General features: G+C 44.2%; 1 protein-coding gene across 7 annotated transcripts in view; it reads right to left on the bottom strand.

Annotated features, from left to right (window-relative positions):
- Nucleotides 1-25,896, bottom strand: part of LOC148017460 (uncharacterized) — a 259,801-nt gene that overhangs the window by 205,259 nt on the left and 28,646 nt on the right. For 4 of the 7 annotated variants that reach the window (XM_087663480.1, XM_087663484.1, XM_087663483.1 and 1 more), the window contains 5 exons: nucleotides 5,324-5,435; nucleotides 5,047-5,156; nucleotides 4,540-4,758; nucleotides 4,304-4,448; nucleotides 4,097-4,209 (listed from right to left, as the gene is read on the bottom strand). In XM_087663480.1, the coding sequence (XP_087519606.1) occupies nucleotides 4,097-4,209; nucleotides 4,304-4,448; nucleotides 4,540-4,758; nucleotides 5,047-5,156; nucleotides 5,324-5,435 (699 nt within the window). Of the gene's footprint in view, nucleotides 1-4,096; nucleotides 4,210-4,303; nucleotides 4,449-4,539; nucleotides 4,759-5,046; nucleotides 5,157-5,323; nucleotides 5,436-5,587; nucleotides 7,519-25,896 lie in introns of those variants that run through there. The other 3 variants (XM_087663486.1, XM_087663481.1, XM_087663482.1) reach the window with 3 other exon arrangements.

The raw sequence follows: 25,896 nt of genomic DNA, 5'->3' as shown, positions 1-25,896 counted from the left end.
ACCTTTTGCTCACTGGAACACGTGCTGATCAGATTTCAGCATTCAAAAATAATTTACAGCAAACTTTTGACATGTCTGACTTGGGTATTTTGCACTATTACTTGGGCATCCAGTTTGTACATGATGCTAGAGGCATTGGATTATGTCAGTCAAGGTACATTGGGCAACTTCTTGAGAAGTTTGGCTTACAGGATTGCAAGCCAGTTTGTACACCCATGGAACCTGGGCTCAAACTGTCATTACATGATGACAGTGATTTGTTTGATATCCATACTTATGCTCCAGCAGTGGGATGTCTCATCTATCTATGTCACACTCGGCCAGACATACAGTTTGCCGTTTCAGTTTTGAGCAAGTACATGCATCAGCCTCGTATGTCGCATTGGCAAGCTGTGAAGCGTGTGTTTCGTTACTTGCAGGGTACTAGAGCTCTTGGATTGCTTTATGCCAAGGGGGGACCACTGCAGTTACATGCTTACAGTGACTCTGATTGGGCTGGTGATTTTGATACTCGTCACTCCACTAGTGGCAATTGTTTCTTTCTTGGCTCGTCATGCATTTCTTGGCTTAGCAAGAAACAATCCACTGTTGCCACGTCGTCATGTGAAGCTGAGTACAAGGCAGCCTTCACTACTGCAGTTGAGTGTGTATGGCTTAGACGCTTACTTGCTGATTTGGATGTATCTGTTACGGAGCCTACTCCTTTATATACTGACAGTCAGAGTGCCATTGCAGTGGCACGGAACCCTGTGTTTCATGCTCGCACGAAACACATAGAGATTCACTACCACTTTGTCAGAGAGAGGCTACATGCAGGTGATATCAGCCTTGTCTACTGTCCTACCACCAGCAATGTGGCAGACATCTTCACCAAAGCTCTTCCACGAGACAAATTTGAAGCATTTCGCGATGCTTTGAATTTGACGCCCTTTGGTGGCGGATGATCCTTGTACACTTGATCACTCTTCACTCCAGGGGGGTTTGTTGGGTATCTCACACGCCTTACTTACGCCTACGCTCATATGGGAGTGTGCGGGTGATCACTAGGACACTGGGGCACTTTTTACTCTCGGTAGGAGAGGTTTTTTCCCCCAGATTATGTGTACTATTTTGTATGTGCTTGTGGTGCACACTTATGGGCACTTACTGTGTTCGGGTGTGAACAACCCCTTATAACTCTAAGGTATAAGGGTTATCATTTGTACTTTCAGCTAACACTCTATTCAGTACTATTGCATTGGGTGTCGTGCTCAACTCTGTCTCTCACTCTCACACTGTCTACTGCACTTCAGCTGCACCTCGATCCTCTCCCATCTGACAAAGCGTAGACTGCAAAGTGTAGATAGACATCCAGTTGTCAAATTAGCCCCTAGATTCTACGGACCATTTAGAATCATTCATAAGATTAATGACAATGCATTCAAGTTAGAACTGCCATCTCATTGGAAAATTCATAATACATTTCATATTAGTTTATTGAGACCATTTAGAGGACAATTACCTATCCACCCTGTCTATGAAAACCCACCTTTACTAGAAGAAGAGACTGAAATACTTGAACCAGAAGCCATTATAGACACTGACTACATGACTACTAGAACTGGTCGAAGGTATTCTAGATATCTAGTAAAATTTAAGAACCATCCTATAGAGGAAGCACAATGGATGCACGCTAGAGACCTAAATGCTTTCCCCACTCTGTTAGCTCCACATTGAGCTAATAGCAATTGAGGTCAATTGCTATCCCACCCCGGGGGTATGATGCCAGGAGGCATATTCCACGGTGGATTCCGTGAGGTTTTACGGTGGATTCCGTAAACTTAGATGACTGGGGCTCATACGCAAAGAGGATTCTTTGTGCGAGAAGTTGATGGGGACGCCTGTCCTTTTCGGGCGTTTCATTAATTTAGTGTGTACATGGGTGATTCCATAGCGGGTGATTCCGCAAAATGCATATTAAATTAATAAACGTTTATGAGTTTAGAGTGCGCACTCGTAATAAATTAAGGTTAGGATTTATTTCTAACCAGTTGATTTATTTATGTAGCTGAAGACTGCTAGGTATTCACTTTTGTCGGTTTAATTGTGTTATTTTACTAACGATTGTGAATGCTTCAGTTGATGTGTAGAGATAGCAGCAGTGGCGGAGGAAAGCATTGGAGTCTAGCGGGTTTTCGACTCTTGGATTAGATTTTGATAGGCGCTACGTCTATATTTTGTTATGTCTATAGAGACATCGATTATTTATTATTATTTTGTATGCGCTTATGCGCCTGGATATGTTATTTCTATTTGGACATTGAGATTGGGCGTGCCAAACTCTATGGGCACCGTCCATTAGCTTTATTTTCCTATTTTTGGTAGAAAGCAAACTCAAAAGCTAAAAGCTTGTCATATTTTTGTAATTGGGCTATTTTTGAGCATAAAGATTGGAAATATACATTAAATACATGCTTTGTGAAGCGCTCACACAAGGCATGGGGGAGATTGAACCCAATTTGTCTCTTGTCTCATGTCGTGCTTGCTTTTACATTGGTTTTTGTGCTAAAAAGTAGAGTACTTTGTTCTTGGGGACCTTCCGGGATTCACCACGTGAGCTATCTGCGTCGGATCTACGCACCAATAGCCCTTGGCTACAAGCTTGGATTTATATTTGTCAATGGATCCATCTGCATTCTTTTTCAGCTTATAGACCCATTTTGTTCCATTGGCTTTCTTCCCAATAGGCAAAGACACTAAATCCCACGTTTGATTCTTTATGATGGAATCACACTCAGCTTGCATTGCTACCATCTAATGCACACTATGTTGTGCATCCTCAAAACATTCAGGCTCCTTATCATGAAATGTATCTACTGCCATAACAAACTCCATGGTATGTGTACCATCATGCACACGAGCTTGCCTTCTAGTACGACTAGCCATAGGAGCATCCAAAAGACTATCTTTCATAGTCTGTAAATACCATCTAGGCATTAGTCTAGCCTCCTGACTCTGTACAAGCTCTTGCTGAACCCAACAAATTGATGTGGATGAAATTGGACGAGCAAGTTTCTGCAAGGACTTGAGGATTCATCTCCATGGTTAGATTTTCTGTCATGCATCTTCAGGGTTCTTTGAAACACTCATTTTAATGATGTTTATCACAAAAGACTAGAGGATAAGAGATGGGTGACTAAATAGGGTGACAACATTTGGTCATGTCGAGATGTCAAAGCTAAGTAGAAACCACAGAAGTCAAATATTCCCCACCAAGGTAAAGTGCTTTTCTGGAGTGTTCTGATAAGGGGTCCTCCTACAATTGATATATTGCAATGCCACAAGATTTTCCAAGGAAAATGTATTTTTTGCACCACATGTGATGAGACTGCCCCTCATCTTCTTATTTCCTGCCCAATGGCTAGGCAAGTGTGAAGCTTTATTTTCTGAGGCAGACTTTTATGACACATTAGTATACCACCAGTCATTCTCGAGTGTTGGGTAAAATGCCACTGTATGTGCAGCCAGAACATCTCTCTCTCTTTCACTTTCTGCATGATTGGCCTTTGGTATATCTTGTGGACACAAAATCCTTTTAGTATTGATTCAGCTACAGGCATCTGTGGTCATATTGGTTGAGACAATTTTGCTGTGGCAAGTGCATTCTATGGTTTCTATTGGTGTTATCCTTCTGGAAACCATAACTCCATGACTAGATATTATCTATTCCACTCCACTTGTTCCTCTTTCATGAGATGCCCTCTGCTAATAGCCATGTGGCAACTTAGGCTACTTTCTTAGAAATCTATTTGGCTTTAGTTTTCTCTACGTTTTCATTTGCTTGCTAGAAGGTCAATTATACAAATCAATACTTTTTATTCTTTTTTCAAAGAAAAGAAAAGTTCTATTAATAAATCCTCTTACGAAAAATTATCCCACAACAAAGCACAATATTAGCCCTGTAAAGAATTTCAGGTTATAACAATATAAAACAAACAAAAATATAACAACCTTCACAAAAAGAAAGAACAAGGATTTGACGTAGATCAGGCAAAACACACACAAATGTCCAACCCCGGCATCTCTTACAACAAACAAACAAAAATCTGAAATCTACATGATATACTTTTTCGGAACTATGTTGCGAGCTTAGATCATTGGCTTGATCCTGATTCAAGAGGTTTTGGAGTCGCCTAACTGCGATTATTGCTTCTCCAGCATACTGAAATCCTGAAAACATCCAACTCTATATTTAACAAACTACACACTAAATGGGAATAACCTAAAGTGCAGTTGGGAAAAGAACAACATAATGAAGCTGTACCTAGAGGAGTAATGGAAAAAATGCATGCAAGTACACTGAATAAACCCAAAATAGTAAATGCCTGACTTGGAGGCATAAAACGACCTCCATTTAGAGCAAAATATGTCCCAAAAGTCACCACAGAAGCAAACAGTGTAGCTGATTCCTGAAAGAAGAGAAATTGAAAGAAGTAGAACCACTTGTACCCTCTTGATAATTGAAACAAGAAGTTATCAGAATATGCAAGGATTCCTTACCCTTAAGCTGGAAGCTGAAGCTCGGAAAGATGAAGCCCTTTTGATGATGTGCAATTCATTTTTCCGCAACTTGGTAATGCGCCCTAGAAAAGGAGTGACCCAACCAGCATATTTTATTACTCTTATGCCATTCAGGATTTCTCCTGTCAAATGGACTCGTGAATCAGTGTGCTTCACTGCCTTAGCACGTAATCCTCCAACCTTACGAGCCATCCAAACCTAGAAGGAATCCATAGAGTATCAAATTGCAACCATCGCAAAACTAAGGCTCAGATGCTATAGAGAAGCTGCATTAGAGCAACTAAGATCCTTTATTTTGTGAATGGATTGAATTAGCTCCAAACCTCCATCAGCAAACATTCATCAATTGGTACCACATTTTCTTAGGAAATGTAAACAATAAGAAGGCTACTAAATGAAACGATAACCATAGTTTTGACTAACACCAAGTCATGAACTTTTTTCCCATTGGTACAGTTGTATTTTCAACCTTTCACACTTTAATACCTGTAATGGCTGGAACAAAAAAGCAACTGCCACTCCAGGGACGGCAGATACACCAACTTCTATTATTGCCAACATGCTTATTGTACTGACTTCCACCAGTGCAGACAATACTATAAACAAAGTGTTCCAAACTCAGTCGTCTTGTCACAATATAGAAAGAGAAGGTATTTGCGACTATACACAAAGAGCAGAATATGTTTGGTTACCATAATACAATTTCTCCTTGTTTTTTGGATACAAACAACCCTTAAAAACCTAAATTGGTGATTGAAGTTACCAAAATGCATGTACGAAGTTGCATCAAGGAGCTTTTGAGTGTCATTTGTAACCAGGTTAAGCATCAGTCCACTGTTTGCTCCAACCAATGAGACCAATTTCATGTTCAACAGCTGCAAAGGAGAAAAAGGACGTGTTTAGATTTTTCGTTTTCAAGAGAATATTGATTCCATTAATAAATCCCCTCAGGACTAAATATCCCAAGACAAAGTTACAAAATCAGCCCTATAAGGGACATTGGACTTCCAAAAGACTGTCGACATACCAACAAAAGGAAGTCTTCAAGGCCTGAATGAATAACTAAAAAAGTCTATAATTGGCACACCATGCGTGGCTGACAGTGAAAGAAAATGCCAGCATCCCAAATCCTAAGAAAAGTGTTTCTTTCTCTTCATGGTCTCCAAGTTGTTGTGTAGCCTCTCCCACCTCCCCTAGAGAGTGTGGCAATCTCTATCCAAACCTTGGGGAGAGTTTCTCAAGTGGATATGTCCAATAAATCTAAAGCATGACTACATTTGTCAGTCCAAATATACCAAGCAATGCTGCTCCCATCTATGACAACTCCCCCAAGTCCACTCTAATTGTAGAAACATGGCGTGAAAATCCTGCTTAAGAGCTGACTAGAGATGAGATAGAAATGACTCTCATGTACATCCTCATATCTGCATTCTAAAAACATCATCCAATCTCCTCTACAGGTCAGCTGGGAAAGCCGGTAAGATACCCTATCTAGACTCCGATCCAATAGTACATACCAACTAGCATTGCTCTAATGTTGTTCATTTCGATCCACCTCCCCAATGTGGCGGTGTATCCAAAACAGGGGACATCCTTGGGTCTCTCTACAAAGGGATCTCCCTAAACCCACTCCCTAGGGTCCTACTGTAGTCTTTGGAGAGTTCTACTCTAATAAACCCAGTAACAACGATCCATCATGCACGTGATGAGGTCTGGTTCTAATTATCAAGTGCTGTCACAATGAACTATGACCCTAACCATTAGTCGAAAATACCTTGCAAGGTCCAACTGATTCAAATCCTCTCTCCTAAGTCTACCATCCTCTTACACTGAAAAGGTAAACACTCTCCATTGGTGCCAACCACTACAACAATAATGTCTCCTATCGTAAAGAGACCAATCCAAGACTAACAGGTCTCCATAATGTCTTGGCTCCCCTAATGCCCTGAAGACTCTATCTTTTTTTTTTTTGCAAGTAAAATGTGGCTAATTATATTACTCAAAAGGCTGATTACAACGGAGTGCTCTTGCTCAATAGACTAGCTGGAGCTGATGCAAAGTCACAAATACATCATGTATACAAGCCTCTCAAGGCAATTTGGGGGGATGGGGGCAAGAAGCCATGGAGGAGGGGTGTATCGCCATCTGGGGCTGCCTGCTTGCATTATGAAGAACAGGTCCTGGACACCCTAGGTGTGCAAAAAGTGAAAACAAAGCTCTTGACGAGCTTGAGACTCGCCCTATACCTAGTTTCACCAGCCGCAAAGGGAGTGGATGATGGAAGTCCAAAGCTTTGCCAAAGTCGCTTGTATTGAAAGGCACTCCCTGGCAACCAAAAACCTCCTAACAACATGCCTTCCAGATGTCCCATCTTGTAAGACTCCCTATGATCTTCCATACCTCAGAGCGGTCTATTGTGGTCTCCACTACTTGGCGGCTAAGTAAAGCCTCCAAGCCAACCATTGCGCAAGACCCAACCTCAATGATGAAAATCATGTCATGTATCCTGGCCTCATACAAAAGGCAATGGCCTTGGTTGACTGCCTGCTAGCAGAAAGCTCCCCGCGAGATACATCTAAGACTGGGTGTGCCAGACGGTGGAGAATGCAGCAAGCTCCTCTCCACACGAGCTGTGCCGCCTCGCAAGGCCAAAGGCAGTGCTTTGGAATTTCCAAAACCTGCTGTAGGCTTTGGATTAGAGCTTGTTCATGGAGCTTGACCCGGCATTACTTCAGCCTGGATTGAAGACCTAGAGCTTAGAGCTTCAATGCCAGCCATGGCTTTTTCTCCCCGAGGTAAGATTTCATCTCCCACCTCTCCCCGACCCTCATGGCTCTTTGCAGGTGTTTCTTGGCTTCATTGGGCACCTTATATGTCCCCATTTGCCCCCTTATCCTTAGCATAACCAGCAGGCCCCACAATCAGCTCATGTTTTTTTTGCGCCTGTTTCAAAATCTGGCTCAAAATCCCCATTTTTTCTCATATCTCAGACATTCGGAACCCAATTTAGGCAAGGTAAGAGTCTAACTTGGGTTTTGGCACGCTTCGGACGTGATGGCAATATCAGATCTGCCAAATTCTGATCACAGCATTTTCTGCAACAGATCTGAGTTGATTTACAGCAAGAAAATGCCATGCTCTTAGCTTATGTGATGCTCCCAAGGCTTGATATTTGATGCCCAGATACTTTGGGGATGTTTGCCCAATGTTTTGAGATGCTTTGGGACTTGGTTTGAGCTTCCATAGCTCGATTTATGCAAGGATTTACTACTGTACATTGTTTGGGCAACAAGGTTTTATCAAGGACGACTTATGCATAATGCTCCTTGTTGACATTCGGGTGTCCTGTTGGATGTATTGATAATTGGTCGTCATGGTTTATGCCCGGATATGCTATTTGAGAGCTATTGAGCCTTGATTTGGATGCGGACACTTCGTTGTTGGTTAGGATTTATGCTACCTTGGTTGACAGGTTATTTTACCTCCAGTTTGGTTATACCTATTGGTTACGGGCTATGTCTTTGGGATATGCAATGAAATATTGACCTTCGGGGTACGATATAGCTTATATTTGGTTCCGGATCTTCATTTGAGATTGAGCTTGGCTTTGAAATGCATTTGATGCTCCGTCTTGGATGTACATATGGCATGTATGTTACCTATGTCTGACCGATCTTGACATGCTTGGCCTATGCCACTACTACATGTTACTTACATTGTTTGGAGCCGATTGCTACTAGTGCCTTGTCTTGGCTTGTATCTGGCTTTCGGGAACTTACTTGGGATATTTCTTGGCTTTCCAGAGTTGTATTTGGGATACAGTTGATGTCTATGGATGCTCTAATTGGAGGCTACAGAGCCTATATGTTCATGATGTCTTATTGATGTCTGGTCTTGGATCTTTCATCACTGGTGCTCTCATATGCCCTTCTTGAGCTTCTTGGCTTGATCCATACGGCTTTTGTGCTAGTGGGAGCATCGTTGGATGTTTGACAGACATTGAGTAAGTGGTTTATGCTATTGAGCTTTGAGTCTTCTGAGACTGGGATCTTCTTCACTTGGATGTTGTATGGTTGATATGCCCTGGTCCGCATACATGTACTTGGGCTGATTTGAGCATACACCTCTTTGTGCCAAGTCTTGCTAGTGTTGTGTACACTTTGCTCTATTACACAGGGGGTATGCCGGCTTACTGACGGATTCGTTTGACATGCTTGGGTGTTTGCTTAATGTCCGTATGACTGTCATATGCTGATTTATGCCCGCTTGATGTTGGTTATGCTTTGACAGTCAGTGGTTGACTTGGTGCATTGATTTTGCCTACAATTTGCTCTCATTGTACCTGGCTGTAATTTATCACAGTAAGCAGTTATATATGGACTGATGGGGAATTTTCATGCTGAATTATCCTGATTTTATGTACTTTTGATGGTACTTGGTGGGCAACATCATTAGCTATCAGTTCGTGGTCATTTTGCCTTGGTTTTGGTGGTATTTTGGCTGTTTACAACAGAAAACAGCAAGAATTTTTGAAGTGTCTGCATTGTTTTGGACTGCATTATGGATTCTTCTTCCAATGACAATACTATCTTCAACATCATTAAGCTTGATAGTATGAATTATGCCTATTGGAAGAGCCAAGTTTAGTAAGTATTGGTGCAGAAATCGTAGAGAAAGCCACTAAGGATGCATGGCGAGCAGCCTGAAACTATGACTGATGACGAATGGGATGAGCTTAATGAGTTATGCAAGTCCACCCTCATCTTGTCTCTCAATGAGTAGGTACATTACAATGTGGTTGAGGAAGCACAGAGTGCTTGGCAGCTTTGGGATAAAATTAAGAACCTCTATGAGAAGAAAAGTCCAGCAAGTCAGATGTATTGGCTGAAGCAGCTTATGGACCTGCGTATGAAGGAGAATATGACAATGTCTGCTCATTTGAGCTAGTTCCATGCTATTCTCAAGAACTTGACTTTGCAGTGTATTACCTTTAATGATGAGGTTACTCTATGGTTTTTGCTTGGGACTCTGAGTGAGTCATGGGATATATTCCGCACTGCCTTATATGCTCCTGCTACTATTTTGAACTTGCCTGATGTAGAGAGTGCTCTTCTGCAAGAAGAGATCAACCATAAGAACTTGGATGCCTCTCGTGTATCGTATGCTTTGACTGTTAGAGACTCGCAGAAGTCTAGGTCTAAGTCGTGTGGTAAGTTGCGCAGTAAGTCTCATGGAAGAAATGCTAATGCAACATGTCATCATTGCGGCAAAAAGGGTCATATACGTCCACAGTGTCATGAGTTACGCAATGAGAAGCGCAAAGAGAAGGGGAAAGATAAAGTATAGGAAAAGTCCTCTGATTGCAGCATTATGCTTGCGAAATCCAGTGTGAAAACCGAGATAAATGTCATGCAGACTAATAATTGCGATAAGGAGTATATACTTGCAGCTAGTTCTTGTGATGCTACGTCGTTGACCGATGTTCACTCTATGTATACGCAGTGCTAGCTTTTGGATTCTAGTGCTTCGTTTCATGTTACACCATGCCATGAGTGGTTTCACTCCTACCGCATTGTCTCTGGTTCAGTTCGCTTGGATGATGACAAGTCACTTGCTATTGTTGGCATTGGGGATGTATGGCTACAGTTCTCTACTGGCAGTACTTTTCTGTTATAGGATGTAGGTCATGTACCTGCGCTTACATAGAGTCTTATGTCTGTAAGGCAGCTTAATGATGTTGGGTTTCATGTTTCATTTGGGGATTTTGCCTGGAAGATCACCCGTGGCAGACTTGTGCTTGCTAGAGGTGCCAAAGCTGGCAGTCTCTATCCTCATGTAGTTGATGGATCCTCTGTTGACCATGTTTTGTCAGTGGATTCCATCCCACATGTATCTCTTTGGCATACCCGTTTTGGGCCATATATCCTTGAAGGGAATGAAAATGCTTTCTGGTTTACAGTACTTACCGCCCCTTGACTACGCATGTTTTGATTTATGTGAGCATTGTCTTTATGGCAGACAGACTAGAAATACACATAAGAAGTCTAGTAGGATATGCATGAGTAAGCCCTTGGCATTGGTACATTCGGATATCTGTGGGTCCATGCCCTGTCAGTCTATGGGTGGTGCAAAGTATTTTGTGATGTTCATTGATGATTTTTCGTGTAAAGTCTGGGCCTACCCCATTAAGCTTAAGTCTGATATCTTAGCTGTATTTCAGAGATGACTTGCATTTGTTGAAAACCAGTCTGGGCATAGACTGAAATGCCTTAGGATTGAAAATGGAGGAGAATATGTGTCACGTGCTTTTAAGCAACTATGTGACGAGAGGGGTATTAAGAGTCAATTGACTGTCCCCTATACCCTACCTCAGAATGGTTTGGCTGAGCGGATGAATAGAATCATCCAGGAGCGTGTACGCAGTATGCTTAGCCATGCAAACTTACCACAAAGCTTTTTGGCTAAGGCAGTCAGTACAACTATGCATATCATAAATAGATCACCTTCTAGTGGTTTGGATTTCCAGGTTGTAGAGGAGGTATGGACTAGGAAACCTCCATCTTATGCACATCTACGTGTCTTTGGATGTGAGTCTGTTGGCTGTCCATTACCTTAGCATCAGCCGTGGGCAGTTTGATGTATGCCATGATAGCCACTCGTCTAGATATTTCCTTTGCAGTTGGTATTGTGGCACGCTATATGGCTACCCTTGGCAAAAAGTATTGGAATGCCGTAAAGGGTATCATGAGATACCTGAAGGGCATAGCAGATATGTATATTTCCTATGGTAGCCAGGATACAGGAGTTGTGGGCTACACAGACTCCAATTATGCAGGACATGCAGATAGTAGGAAGTCCACTTCTGGCTAGTCTTTACCTATGCTAGAGGTGTTGTTTCTTGGATGTCTAAGGTTCAGAAGTGTACGGCTCTCTCTACCACCGAGGCCGAGTATGTTGCAGCCACTGAGGCTTGCAAGGAGGCCATATGGTTGGGCCGTTTGGTTCATAACCTTGGGATTGATACTATACCTATACTGCATTTGGATTCTGTGAGTGCTATTCAGCTAGCCAAGAATCTGGTCTTCCATGCGAAGACGAAACACATTGAGGTGAGGTATCACTTCATGCGTGGGGTCGTGGAGGACAAGTCTATTGACCCTGTCAAGATCTCCACTGACGAAAATCCTACAAATCTGCTCACGAAAAGCCTCACTATTGAGCGCTTTGACTTCCTTAGGAGATTGATGGGCGTTGGATGAGATTACGTTTTTCCTCATCTTGTTGTACATGTGTACATTGTACTGTCTTGTCTTTTTCTTTTCACTCCTCACTGAGGTAGATTCACCTTTAAGTGGGAGGTTGTTAGGGGTAAAGGCGCCTTTGCCTAGCCGCCCATGTATTACTATATTGATAGTACCCGCCACTGCACATTGCAGGTGGCAGGCGCCCATCACCGTTACTTTATTCTTTATTCTTTTAGTGACAGTTTGAATAAAGGAAGGTCCGGTCACACATTGTGACTGTTGGAGTTCTGATTTGTATCTTTCTCTCTTCTTGCTCTTGCTCTTCGCCATAGCTCACTTTCAAGCAAGCTTCGATCCTTCTCACCTTCCAAAGTAGATGCCCCACTCCGTGCTAGAGTCCGGGTCTGTAAGAAAACCAACCGGCTTTCGCCAATTGATTTTCACTCCAACTAGAGTGCAAAACACCTCCAGAGCTAGTCTCACTCTCTCCAGTATCAACTCATCATTCTCTATATAACAGGTGGTATCATCTGCATACTCTGAATCTAACAGCTCTGTCTCCTCCCTCACTGGAATTCAAGGCCATGTAGCCCACTCACACGTAACCGAAGGAAGTAGGGCATCGCTTGTGCAAAGAGTACGAACAGTTACGGAGCAAGAGGACAACCGAACCAATCCCTTTAGCCGAAACTCCTCCCCTCTCCTGCCACCTATGAGAATCCTGCTTGTAGCTGATCTGTAAAGTACAGAAACCCCGTGGATCCATGCTTGGGGAAAGCCCAACCTCACCATGATGCCCTCTAAGAAGTCCCAGTCAACCCTGTCATGGACTTTTTCGAAGTCCAAGAGAAGTATAGCCAATCCCTGATCACTGTGCTAGGCCCACTCAGTCACCTCGAAGAAGATGAAGACATTGACTAGGATACTCCTATCCTAGAAAAAGCTTGTCTGTGTGTCATGAATGATGTCTGGAAGCACGGGGTAAAATCCCCTACCGATCTTCTTGGTCAGTGCCTTATAGGCCACTGACAACAGGGTGATCGGTCTCTATTGGGATAGCTCCAATGGGTCTCCCCCTTTAGGTGGACAAGAGACTGATAAGACCTGCCGATAGACTCCCTAATCCATCCTGAGCTGAAGATCTCCTGAAAGGCTAGTAGTAGGGGGTCCTTCACCACCTCCCAGTAGGTAGTGAAGAAGGCCTTAGAAAGGCCATCCTCTCCCGGGCATTTCTGTCCGTCTTGTGTATGGAAAGCCTTCTCTAATTCCTTCTCTATGAAGGGGTCTAGGAGAGAGCATCCCATCTCCTTTGTGAGGGACGGAATGTGGTCCCAGACCTTCTATCTATAGCACTGGCCTCTAGCTGAGACTGCCTCATGTTGAAAAAGGTGTCTGTAGTAGTCAGTGGCAATCTCCATCACCTCATCTGGGCTAGAGCGAATCCTCCCATACTAATCACAGAGGCTGCAAATCCAATCTCCTGAGGTGCGAGGCTGATGCACTTGGAAAAACTCCCTGCAAGTGTCCCCCTTCCACGCCCCAAAAGGTTGCTAAGGTACGGAAGGAAAACTCCGAGTGCCTATCCTCGAGACTGGTGAGGGCTGCTCATGCACACACCTCCTGTGCATGGAGTGGGATCCTTTGATGTCTCCTGGAGTAGTCTCTTCATGGCTGCTAGGTCTTGCCGGAGTGCTCTCTCCTCCTCCCAGCTCTGTTGCCTGGCCTGTAGGGCTACCTCCTGGCAAATCTTACCTGACTCAGCTACGACCTCGGCAACCTCCTCTGCGATCCAATCTCTCCTGTCCCACTCCCTAGTCCAGAGCTTCTCAATCTGCCTTCTCACCTCCTCCCTCCTATAGATCGAGTCAGGGATCTGACAGCATCGCGTGTCAAGGGTTGGAACTGGAGTATCAAGTGTAAGAAAGATTGTGGGCAGTGATCAGACAAAGTGGTGCTAGCCCATTGCCCTACCTGGCCTCTGCGAGAGCACCTCCACTCTCCCACATAGAACCTGTCGAGCCACTCTAGAAGAGCTCCGCCCAGCTGCCTGTATCCCTAGGAGAAGTCCAGTGACCTCTCTCTCTTGTGGAAAGCTGGGTCCCGCCAAACATCACGTGCTCCTACTGCAAGGAGGAAGACCTTCCGTGCCTCCTGCTCCTCCCCTGCCATACCTTGGTAATCTTTGCCTCTGCCTTGCTGGTCCTCTAAGGCCTCCAGGTTGTTGAAGTCCCCTTCAACAATCCAAGAGTCCACCTTTGGAAGTCTTGCTGTGATCTCCACCCAGAATCTGCTGCGTGCCCTAAACTCAGTAGAGGCATAAACATTGAGGACTCCAAGGCACAAGTTCCCAATATCCAATCTGATCCATAGGACCCTCCTTGCCACAATTGTCCTGTGGTCACATACACAAGTGGTGAGACTTGGGCCAATAGAGATGTGTACGCCTCCACTCCTGCCGTAGGCACCAACGGAGTACTCCCAGTAGGTGTGTGAACTGCCTGGGAGTATCTTCCTGACCCGATGGGCTTGGGTGGGACTGAGCTTGTGCTCCTGCAGAAGTAAGATGTCGATCCGTCCGGCGAGGGCAAGCTGCAACTCCTGTCGAACAATCAACTTCCTGGGACCATGTGTCCCACTGTAGTGGAGGCTATTCACATTCCAGGATACTAGATGTAGACTCATAGGGAAGCCTATGACTGACCGAACAGGCATCTATTCAGTATGGAAGCTGCTGATAAAGAAGAGCTATGGGACATGCGAATACACTTTGCCCTGCAGGTCTAAAAGGTGAACTCCATTTCCCCATGGTGGCCCTCGGGCATGGACCATGGAGGTAATAGATGCTCCAGACGGTACCACCAAGGCATCTATAAACTAGGCTAAGAGGCGTGACTCTATACAGTGGTAGTAACAGGCAGCCTGTGCCAGGGGCCACTTGATCACATCCATCGGTGCTCTCCACTATGGAGGGGCTAAAAAAATAATGCTCAAATGTGGGACCTCCGCTCTAGCCCACCAGTTAATGTCCATTATGCAACATGTCCACTATTGGGAAAAGAGTACTAGTCCTCCTCCCATCCACTAGGAGATGTGGTCTGCCACCTGGCCCTTCACCTCCTCCTCTATTTGTGTCATTGTCCAGTCTACTGAATGAGAGGTTTGAAGGAAGAAAGCATAGTTTGATCCATCCGGTGGTGCTAGTAAATAGACCTTGCCGCTCCTTGACTTGCGGACCATAAAGATCCCCACCTCCAAAGGTAGTGGAAACTCTCCGCGCTTCGTAACTCTCAAGTAGAACCACGGACCATTGCGGTAGAAAAACTGTGGTAACAGTTGCGCTTGTCATCTCGGAAAAGTGTGACGGGCGGCAAGGATAGATGAGTTGATTGTTGCGTGGGGAGAGAGGGCTAGGCTGCTAGTGAGGGGAGGATATAGGCGTATGAGGCTCGTCACCTCATTTGGGAAGGGGGGGGATGGGCAGGGGGGGTCACCTGTACTAGATGAGAATCAAGGGTCTTGATCAGTGGGGGAGATGGTGGGGAGGAGGAAGATCGAGGGATGGTGGGGTGATCGGCGATATGAGGAGGGTGGGGGGGGGAGCCAATGGCCCTAGAGAGGGGAGGCTGTGGGCTAGGGTTGGGGGGGATCCATGAGGAAGGGGGAATGGTGGATGTGGGGGCTGTGGGATCTCAGGTGAGGTAGCTTGTGACGCCTCGGTGGGTGGTGGATGTGGAAGTCTATGATCCTCCCAGGTGGGACAAGAGCTGGGGGGGGGCTGCGGAGGTGCTCTGCCAGGGGTTCGCTAGGGATCCTCGCTCGCCATCTTGCTCTCTGCTGCCATGGCTGTGTCTGAGGGGCTGTGAGATTGAGGCCCCCCTGTTGTCTCCCTCTTTGTTGTCCGTTGGACCCGTGTAAAGCTGTCAGTGTCTATCTGCGAGCCTGTCAGAGGAGCCCCTTGGCTCCGAAGCGCGTGCAATCTACTACCTGATGCCCAAAGTCATGGCATCGCAAGCACTGCCCTGGTGGCTGTCTAGTCACAATAACCTGCTATGCTTGAAGGAGTGTCCGCCTACCTCAATCTCCAGAAACTTTAGTATGTTCTTTGTATCTTTCACAGTCACCCGTACCTTTGGGACTCCTGCGGCTGTCACTGCATCCCTGAAGGAGGCAAGAAGAACTGTGCTGAAAAGCCATCTAAAGTCCTCCACTATAACTAAAGATACTCTACTGCCAGTCCGGGGAATAGCAAGGTGACCGGATGTCTAAGAAACCTATTGTGGAGTGCGAATTCCTCCATTGTGAAGCCACTGTACCAGGGAATCATGTAGATGACCCCCTTCATGGAGGCATAAGGTGAGCTATTCACTAGCTCACGGGCTACGTCCGCAGAGGTGAGTCGAACCATGAAGATCCCTCGACCCATGAGAACTACCTCCGCGATCTGCGTTGTGCCAATGCGCAGCATGGAGTAAAGCCAATCCCGAAGTTGGGCCCTATATGGGGAGTGTCCTATGACTTGACCAAAGATTGCAGTTTCTTTCAGCTCCAGCTTTGTGGCACGGATGGCTAAGAGTTGTTCCTCAGAGGGGATGATGCACAAGGTGTTTGACTTGGGGGCACTTGTAGAAGGCACCAGTGTCTGACCAGAGGTTTCCATTGTGCATCCCTACTAAGAACCTACCAATCACGGTGTTGTGCTACTAGAGGGGGGGAGTGTTGCTGCAGATGGAGGGAGCAACTGGAGGCGCGATGGTGAGGGGCAGATGTTGATTTCTGGCGGTGGGGGAGGCGCTGGACGCCACAGATGGTTAGCTGGGACCAGCGCAGGTGGGGGGCCTGCCCGACGGGGCGGCAAGGCAAAGGAGGCGGGGGGGCAGCGCAGGGGGGCGGTAACAGGCGAGGGAGCAGCACAGGAAATTGCCTGGCAGGGGGGATAAGGCAGGGGCAGCGTGGGTTTTGGGGGGGGGGGGGGGGGGGCGGGGGGGCGCGCGGCACAGCGTGCAACGGTGGTAACAGGGCAGCGGAATGAGGGGGAAAGCTGGGTGCAATGGCAGAGTAGCAGCACGACGGGCAGGAGCTCACCCAGTGTCTACTCTACTCTCAGCTGAGCTTCGTTCTCTTGAAGACTCTATCTTTGTAGATCAGCTAGCAAATCAAGAAAGGAAAACCACTCCTCTGCTGTAGAAGCTACCTAATAAGAGAAACCCCCCCAAGTTATGTGTATCCTCTATCCTCTGGTGTGGCTTCTCTTTGTCCTCAACAGATTGTTAAAGAGAAGAGGTGGTTTCATCTTCTCTTCAATAGTGGCCAGAGCAATCTGTTGAAGTTCTACAAACACTAATCTCCAAGCCTGGATAATGCAGCTGCAAATTTGACCTTAAAACCTCTACTAAACCCTCCATCTCTGATCTGCTGAAAATCCCATCAAGTACTAGGATGCCATGATCCCCCATCAGCAAGAGCAATAGTCTCTAGTCTCCATAGTGATAACTTCTTCCACTGCTCCTTGGCTGGAAGAAGACCGGTCCCTCACAATAAGATTCATCAATAATGCTTTGCATCAACTATTTGGGTCTATGGTCCCCAATTTACCCATAGATCTAGGCTGTGAATGATAGCATCCCAAGCTACTTTAGCTCTCGTCAAGCTTCCATCTCCACCCAACCAAATGAAATTCCTAATGAGGCACTTCACTTGGCCAATACATGACTTGGAGAAGGCCCAACAAGAAGTAATGTACCGCATGGTGGCAAGTAAAACCTAGATAACAACCCCCACTAGTCTCTCGGCTAGAGGAAGCCTCATCATGTTCCAATAGGGAGATTCTAGCTAATCCTCAAGAGTTAGGATGCCTTTGCTACTCTGAGATGATATTATGCCCACATGAAAACCAAGATTCCTCACTCAAGTGCAACAAGCAACCCATGTTAAGTCCTCATGTGGCCTCAAACTTAACTCAAGCGTGTCAAAAACCCAAACTCCTTATGGTTCATGCCAATTAATAAGGGATCTTGAGGCTCTACAAAAATTCTCCATCCTAGCTACAAAAACCCTGAAATTCTCTTCATCTTCATCTAAGTATACAGTTGTGTCATCTGCAGACTCCACATGCAGAGGCTCCTCAAACTCTATGATGACAACCTAATGTCATGAATACCTATAGACCTGTCCCTCACAAGAGAGCTCATCACCTTTTCTACAAACATGAAGAGTAAATGGGAAAGGGGCAACCTTGTCTCACAATCTCTCAATGGTACATCTATCACCTGTGGAACTGCCAATTAGAACCTGACTATAAGCTGTAAAGTAGAGGACCACTATGCCCCCAATTCACTGCTCTAGAAAACCCATCCTCAACATGGTAACCTCTAGGAAGTCCCAATCAACACTGTCATAAGACTTCTCAAAATTAAGAAGTAACACAACGATGTCCTATGTTCTAGAGCGCAGAAGAGCTCAAAATTCCCAAAAGGTAAAAATATTGCCCAAGATACTGCACTCCCAAACAAAACCTATCTCAATTATAGGGTGCATGACTGGCATTAGAAGAGACAATCTGAGACTATTCGCTTTGGCAAGGATCGTGTACACAATCCCAATCAATGTAATTAACGAGGCTAATCGATCCCTCAAAAAATCCCTCCAGTACATCTCGTAATGTCCTAATCAAGAAGTCCTATGTTAATAAGGTCTTGGTAACTCGAGAAAAGGCCCAGTTCAGCAGATCGTCGCCTCAGTACTTGCGTGAATGCATAGCTCCTAGAGTTTTTGCAAGCTCCTCCTTCGACCAGAACACCATCAAATATCTACTCATGCTCTGAGTAATTACTTTATTGGAACTTTCCCAAACAATCTCTTTGTTACTCTCATAACTTGGATGTCCAATCGTGGATCCTAGTGATGCATCCCTCTCTCTCTCTTTCCAAGAGGATCTCTTGTGCTCTTGGCCTCGTCTCTGAAAAGAGTTAACCTGCACACACTCATTGAAATCCCTAGTTGCGTTGCTAGCAAAAAGGGCCATACCTCCAAATTTTGGTAGTAGCCCCAATGAGATCCTCATGATAGTAAAGGTGATCTAGAATCATAACACTAGTAGTGGGTCTCTTGATTTCCTCCAAGAGAAGCAATTGCATGAGTAAAAGTATCCAACAAAGTCATGCCATGAATGATACCAACAAGCGCTCTCTATCACATGCCCATTCATTTACATAAAATATATCTATCTTGGTCATTGCCATCCTGTGACTCCTCAAAACCAAAGAAAGCATATTGATCTACTAAACTCTACCATGAACAAAGAGACTTGTTTTTGGGCTAAAAATAGCATTATAAATTGGTTAGCTCTTTATTACAACCCCAAAACGTCATCCTACAACCTACATTTACTATCCAACTATTGTCCCTAGGCTTTCACGTCATCAAATTAAGCACTGGAGTTTAAGGTTTGGTATTCACCCTACATAGTGTATTTATTGAATGAGCATTATATTTATTCATTATTCTTCATTCAACTTCTATGTTCATTGCCTTTAACCCTGTTGAGTTCATTTATCAATCTATGCTTTGTCGCACGATTGTGTTTGCTACATGTAGATGAGTATACTCCTTACGTGGTATTAGAGCGAGGTACTCTCTAAAGGAAACTAGGTCCTCAATTAGAAAGCTTGTCATCCAAAATAGGAACTACTAGAGGGAAGATGCCTTTAAACACTTCCACACTACTTTAGTTGCCAATATGTCAGATGCCAAGAAGAGCACTAGATTGGACTCCATAGCTTGCCTAGCATGGTTTTGACATTGGTGGAGAGACTTCTAACTATCATGGATTCCACATATTTTACTAAGTATGACTTGATTTGCATGAATCGAGCCAACAAGAAAAGTGAACTTGACCTTTTCCCTTTAAATGTTTCACGTAATCTAAAGATATTGCAAGATCATGGAATCATCCATTAAGGATGGCCCCCCCTATTGAAGAAAGAGATATGGAGTATGTTCCATTCTTTCAAAGCATGTGGGCCATCCAATGGTCCACAAGTAAGTCACCTCCTTTTGGGCACACCTCTACAATCACCATGCCAAGCACTTTGATGCCTCATGTAGCACCTAGTCACCCTTCTTTTTATCCAATGGTACCCAACTTTCCTCCTCCTCAAGCCATCCATCCATCTGCATCATCCAAGCATGAGTTTATGGATACAACACGCTTTAATGGGGCTAACTTTACCACTTGGTCAAATTTGGTGCAACATATCTTGGATTCCCTAAGGCTTGTGGAAACTTGTATAGGGGAAGGAACCCCAACTTGTTGACTCCCGTTGTTTTTCACACAAGATAGTTTGCTCTTGAAAGAGCAAAAATACCATATCCATAGTCAAGTTGATGTAGGGTCTTATGCCCAAATTTCACTCTCAACTCCAATACTTTGACCTTGTATTTGAGTGTTAAGCGCATCTAGTCGATGTCATGGACACGAAAAAAAGCCTAGCATATTTTAGGAGCTTCTAGAATATTTGAGAAAGCTCTAGAAGCTTTTAAGAAGGTTCTAGAAAGTTCTTTGAAGGCTAGAAGAATGCTTACATTAGCGTTTATATCAACATTGTGTGAGAAGAGGAAGAGATTGAAGCTCAGCTAAGACCACAGTAGACAGTGTAGAGTATGGGCGACACCCAATACAATAATATGAAGTGTAAGGTGCAAGTACAAAGTATAACCCTTAAACCTTAGGGTTGTAAGAGGGTGTTCACACCCAAGAGTGTAAAACACGATAAGTGCCTAAAACTGGGTAACATAGGCACATAAAATAAAAGGAATAAATCTAGGGGAAAAAACCTCTCGTATGGAGAGTAAAAAGTACCCTGGTGTCCTACAGAAGTGTCAGAGTGAAGCAATGCGGAAGTGAATGACCATGACAAAGAGTGAATAGAGAGAGAAGAGAGAGAGAGAGAGAAAGAGACTGTGAAAAGCAAAAAATATGCAGTGAAGAATGTTGTATAAAGATCCAGAATTATACACGGGTGCAGAGAAAATATCTACGTATGTCTCCACCTTGAGGACCTCGATCTCCATCAGCCTGGAGTGCAATCTCCATCACTAGCAGGTTGAAATCTGTCAAATACAAGTGCCCAAGACTGCTAGAAACTCAGCCTTATAAAGGCTAAAAAGAATGCCTGAAAAATACCTGAAATAATTAGGTGTAGACAATTATAGTCGGCGGACAGCCCAACTGCTACCACATGGCAAAACTGTCACGTGGCACTGCTGATGTGGCAAGAGATGTGGCTTAGCCCCAAAGTAAGCCTCAAAAGGTGTCATCCTATCAACGGTCGAAGTGGGGGATTGATTGAGGATGTGGACTGCACTAGCCACTGCCTCGGCCCACAGAAACTGAGGTGTCTATCGGTGCTCCATCATGGTGCATGCCATCTCAATCACACAGCGGTTCTTCCGCTCCAAAAATGCCATTCTCTTGAGAAGTGTTGGTACTAGCAAACTACTGGTGAATGCCTCTATCTGCACAAAAACAAGCAAACTCATTAGAAACGAATTCACCACCCTTGTCTGATCACAAGGTCTTCAACAATCTCCATCGGTTCTCTTAAAAAAGAAGCCAATCCTCGAAGTGGGAGAAAGCCTCTGACTTCAACGCCAGGAAATAGGACCCACAACATCCTATTGTAGTCATATACGATCAACATGAAGTACGAGCTCCCCTTCAAGGACTCATTCCTCATCAAGCCAAACCGAGCAAGCCATAGCTCATATTGTGTCTAGGAGGTAAGAAGCAGAGAGGTAAGAGTGGAAGAAGGCTTCAATTTGTAGATGCCATTCTTCTCATACCCTGAAGAGAGAACCTTCCTCGATCCACGATCAAGAACTCGAACAACATCACTATCAAACTCCACCAAGAGACCAAGAGAACAAATCTTATGTACTGAAAGCAAATGATACCCTAAACTTGGCACATGCAACACCTCGGAAGTGTGGGTACCACCACGTCCATCTGGAATCAGCTACATCTCACCCCATGCAGCAATAGACATAGGAGAGCTGTCTCCTATGAGAATTTTCCCACGCAAAGGTGGCAAATGGGCAACACCAATTGTCAAAGGCGTCATGTGCCGTGAAGCACCACTATCCACGATCCACTCTCGAGCCTAGGAAGCTGTCATCATCGTAGCATCAGAAGTCTTCTCGGTGAAGTGTCCTCAATGACCGCTAAGTGTAGAAAAGCAGCTTATGAGGGTGCAGCCACTACTCCAAAATCCTTCATGTCCTTCTTCTTGATGTCCTTCTTGTCCTTGTCAGGGCAGTCCTTCTTCCAATGACCGGTCTTACCACAAATATGGCATGCCGATTCTTTCTCTTTGTCCTTCTTAGATTTGTTATCCTCCTTCTTCTTCTTTTGTTCCTTCCCCTTCTTTTGAGAGGCTTTACCAAGCAATGCCATCGATTTGGAAGCATTCTATCCCTTCAATTGTTCCTCTTGGTCCAAGACCTGGTTAAAGACCAGAGGAACTAATTCTTTCTAACGTCAATTCCCGCCCTGAAGCAATAAGAGCGGAATAAAAGGTACCGAATCATGGCAGCAACTGGGACAATAAGGTGATCACCATGTCTTCGGAGGAAATGGGCTTTCCCGCATTTTGAACCTCCCTCTTCATAAGGGTCATCCGATTGTACATCTGGTCAAGCTCCAGCCATATCTCCCGAGCCACCGTCAAATGCTCTATATGGGCTATCATGACTGTTGTACAATACAAAAAAAGAAAAGAATGAATCCTGGCATTCAGCTTATCCCGATGAGACTAAGCCTTGGTCAACTTTGCACGAGCATTTGAGAAGAGTTTGAACTCATCTCTCACCGAGGGCCAGTTGATATCTCCATCACAAGCTCCACCAAATCGTAAGACTCCAAAATGGCCAACATCATCACATGCCAGATGTGGTAATTGTCGCCATCAAGCTTTTGATCTGATGGAAGAGCTGATAAGACAAGCACATTTCGTTCCATGATCTCCTAGAACTCCACGTCGGTCTCTATAGACATCTTCACCTACAATGCCTGCACAAACGCAAGAAACCCCCTCTGACTGTGAAAACACAACCTGCTAGGGCTCTTGTCTCCACATATTGAACCTTTTTCAGGCGTCGGAGGTGATGAAAAGGTAAAATCTGCACTTGAAGGCCAAAAATGCATCATTCTTCCTTCTCTAACAACAAAAAAATAGCAGCAGCTTTAGCAAATCTTCTCTTTTCTCGCACGCCCACACTCGCCTTAGCCTTGTTTTGATGCGCAACCCACCTACTCACACTTGAACATTGAAAATGCAGCCTTGTGTCACGTTGAAAACTCCTCTTCAGATAGGTCTTTCAATGCTCTGATACCATGTCGGAGTGAAGCAATGTAGTAGTGAATGACCGTGACAAAGAGTAAACAGAGAGAGAAGAGAGAGAAAAAGAGACAATGAAACACAAAAAATCTAAAGTGAAGAATGCTATGTGAGGATGCAGAATTATACATGGGTGCAGAGAAAATATATGTATATATTTCCACCTTGAGGACCTCGATCTCCGTTAGTCCAGCCCCGACTGCTGCCACGTGGCACTACTGACGTGGCAAGAGATGACTCTCAACATGAAGATCACCGACACTCCTATGTGAGCATAGGCATGAGTCAAACCCAACAAACCCCCCTAGAGTGAAGAGTGATTAAAATACAAGGGTCATCCACCATAGGAGATCAAATTTAAAGCATTCCAAAATGCTTTAAATTTCTCACGAGGAAAATCTTTGGTGAAGATGACAGCCACATTACTAGTGGTAGGACAATAGACAAGGCTAATATCACCTGCATGTAGCCTCTCTCTGACAAAGTGATAATGGATCTCAATGTGTTTTGTGCGTGCATGAAACATTGGATTCCGTGCCATTGCAATGGCACTCTGACTATTAGTGAACAAAGGAGTAGGCTTCGTGGCAAATACATCCAAAACAGCTAATAAGCATCTAAGCCATACACATTCAACTGTGGTAGTGAAAGCTACCTTGTATTCAGCTTCACATGACGATGTGGCAACAATGGATTGTTTCTTGCTAAGCCAAGAGATGCAAGATGAGCCAAGAAAGAAACAATTGCCACTAGTGAGTTACGAGAATCATAATCATTAGCCCAATTAGAATCACTGTAAGCATGTAAGTGTAGTGGTCCCCCCTTGGCATAAAGCAACCTAAGGGTCATAGTACCTTGCAAGTAACAGAAAACATGCTTGACATCTTTCCAATGTGGCATGCGTGACTGATGCATATATCTACTGAGGGCTAAAACGGCAAACTGTATGTTCGGTCTTTTGTTGCATACGTAGATAAGACATCCAACTGTTGGAGCATATGTATGGATATCAAACAAGTCACTGTCAGCATGAAATGACAACTTCAATCCATGTTCCATTGGTGTACAAATTGGCTTGCAATCCTATAATCCAAACCTCCCAAGAAGTTTGCCAATGTATCTCGACTGTGACAATCCAATGCCTCTAGCATCATGAATGAACAGAATGCCCAAGTAATAGTGCAAAGGCCCCAAATTTGACATCTAAAAAATTTGTTGCAAATTTTGTTTGAATGCTGAAATTTGATCAGCATGTGTCCCTGTAAGAAAAAGATCATCAACATATAGACATATTACTAGCAAGGATCCCCCCTCTTTACATATGGAAAGGGTAGACTTTGATTAGCTGTTTATGAACCCTTGTCTAAGTAAAAAGGCATCAATCTTTGCATACCAAGCTCGAGGAGCTTGTTTCCAGCCATATAAAGCCTTTTTCAGCTTACAGATCAACTGTTCGGATACCTCAACTGCAAAACCTATGGGTTGTTGTACATACACTTCTTGAAGCTCCGCATGTAAAAATGTAGTCTTTATATGAAGTTGATGTACAATCCATCCATAATGGGCAGCCAAAGTAACCATAGACCTAATGGTAGTCATGCGGGAGGTAGGAGCAAATTTCTCCTCATACTCAATACCCTTCTTTTGTGCGTAGCCCTTGGCCACAAGCCTAGCTTTATATTTATCAATGGATCCATCTACATTCCTTTTCAACTTATAGAAGCACTTTGTACCAACGGCTTTCTTCCCAACAAGCAAAGATATTAAATCCCATGTTTTATTCCTTATGATGGAATCAAACTCCGCTTGCATTGCTACCATCTAATGCACACTATGTTGTGCATCCTCAAAACATTCAAGATCCTTATCATCAAATGTATCTATTGATATAACAAACTCCGTGGTATGTGCACCATCATGTATACGAGCTTGCCTTCTAGTACGACCAACAATAGGAGCATCCAAATGACTATCTTTCATAGTCTGCAAATACCATGTAGGCATTTGTCTAGCCCCCTGACTATGTACAAGCTCTTGCTGAATTTCAAATTTAGCACCTTATTGAATATTCAGATCAGCCATGGGTTGATTTTCAACATTACCCAATGGACCAGCTAGCTAAATATTAAGTTCACTTGTTGAAGTTTAAGCCGTATCACTAAAAGAAATGGGCAGCATCCCTTGAAATGCATCACTAGCAACCTGATATGTGTCAAAACCAACAAGGGATAATTCTGATTTTTCATCAAAACCACATCCCTACTGACAAATACCCTTTTAGAGACATGATCATATAATCTATATCCTTTGCTCTCACTGTTATACCCCACAAAAATGCATTTGACAGCCTTGTTATCCAACTTCTTCTTGAGTACCTTGGGAATGTGTGCATATGCAAGAAACCCAAAAGTACAAAAATGCCCAACAGAAGGTTTCCAGCTGTTCCAGGAATGAAAATGTGTGACATTATTTAATGCCTTGATGGGGCATGTATTCAAGACATGGCAAGGACGCATAACTGCTTCCATCCAAAAAATGTGTGGCAAGCTCTTTGCTTTCAAACCACACCTTGCCAAAGAAGAAATTGATAACAAATTCTTCTTTATGCCTAGCACAAACAAGGCATCCTACAAGCAGAGAATAGAGCCATCAATGGCTATCAACACAATCTCCTCAATACCTCTAACAGGGTATGATGC

The sequence above is a fragment of the Lygodium microphyllum genome, chromosome 22 (assembly GCF_053477565.2).
Source record: "Lygodium microphyllum isolate KBCC chromosome 22, Lygodium_microphyllum_v1.1.10, whole genome shotgun sequence".
NCBI classification, from domain to species: domain Eukaryota; kingdom Viridiplantae; phylum Streptophyta; class Polypodiopsida; order Schizaeales; family Lygodiaceae; genus Lygodium; species Lygodium microphyllum.
The sequence above is the reverse complement of the archived record's forward strand: the minus strand, read 5'-3'. Positions and strand labels throughout refer to the sequence as shown.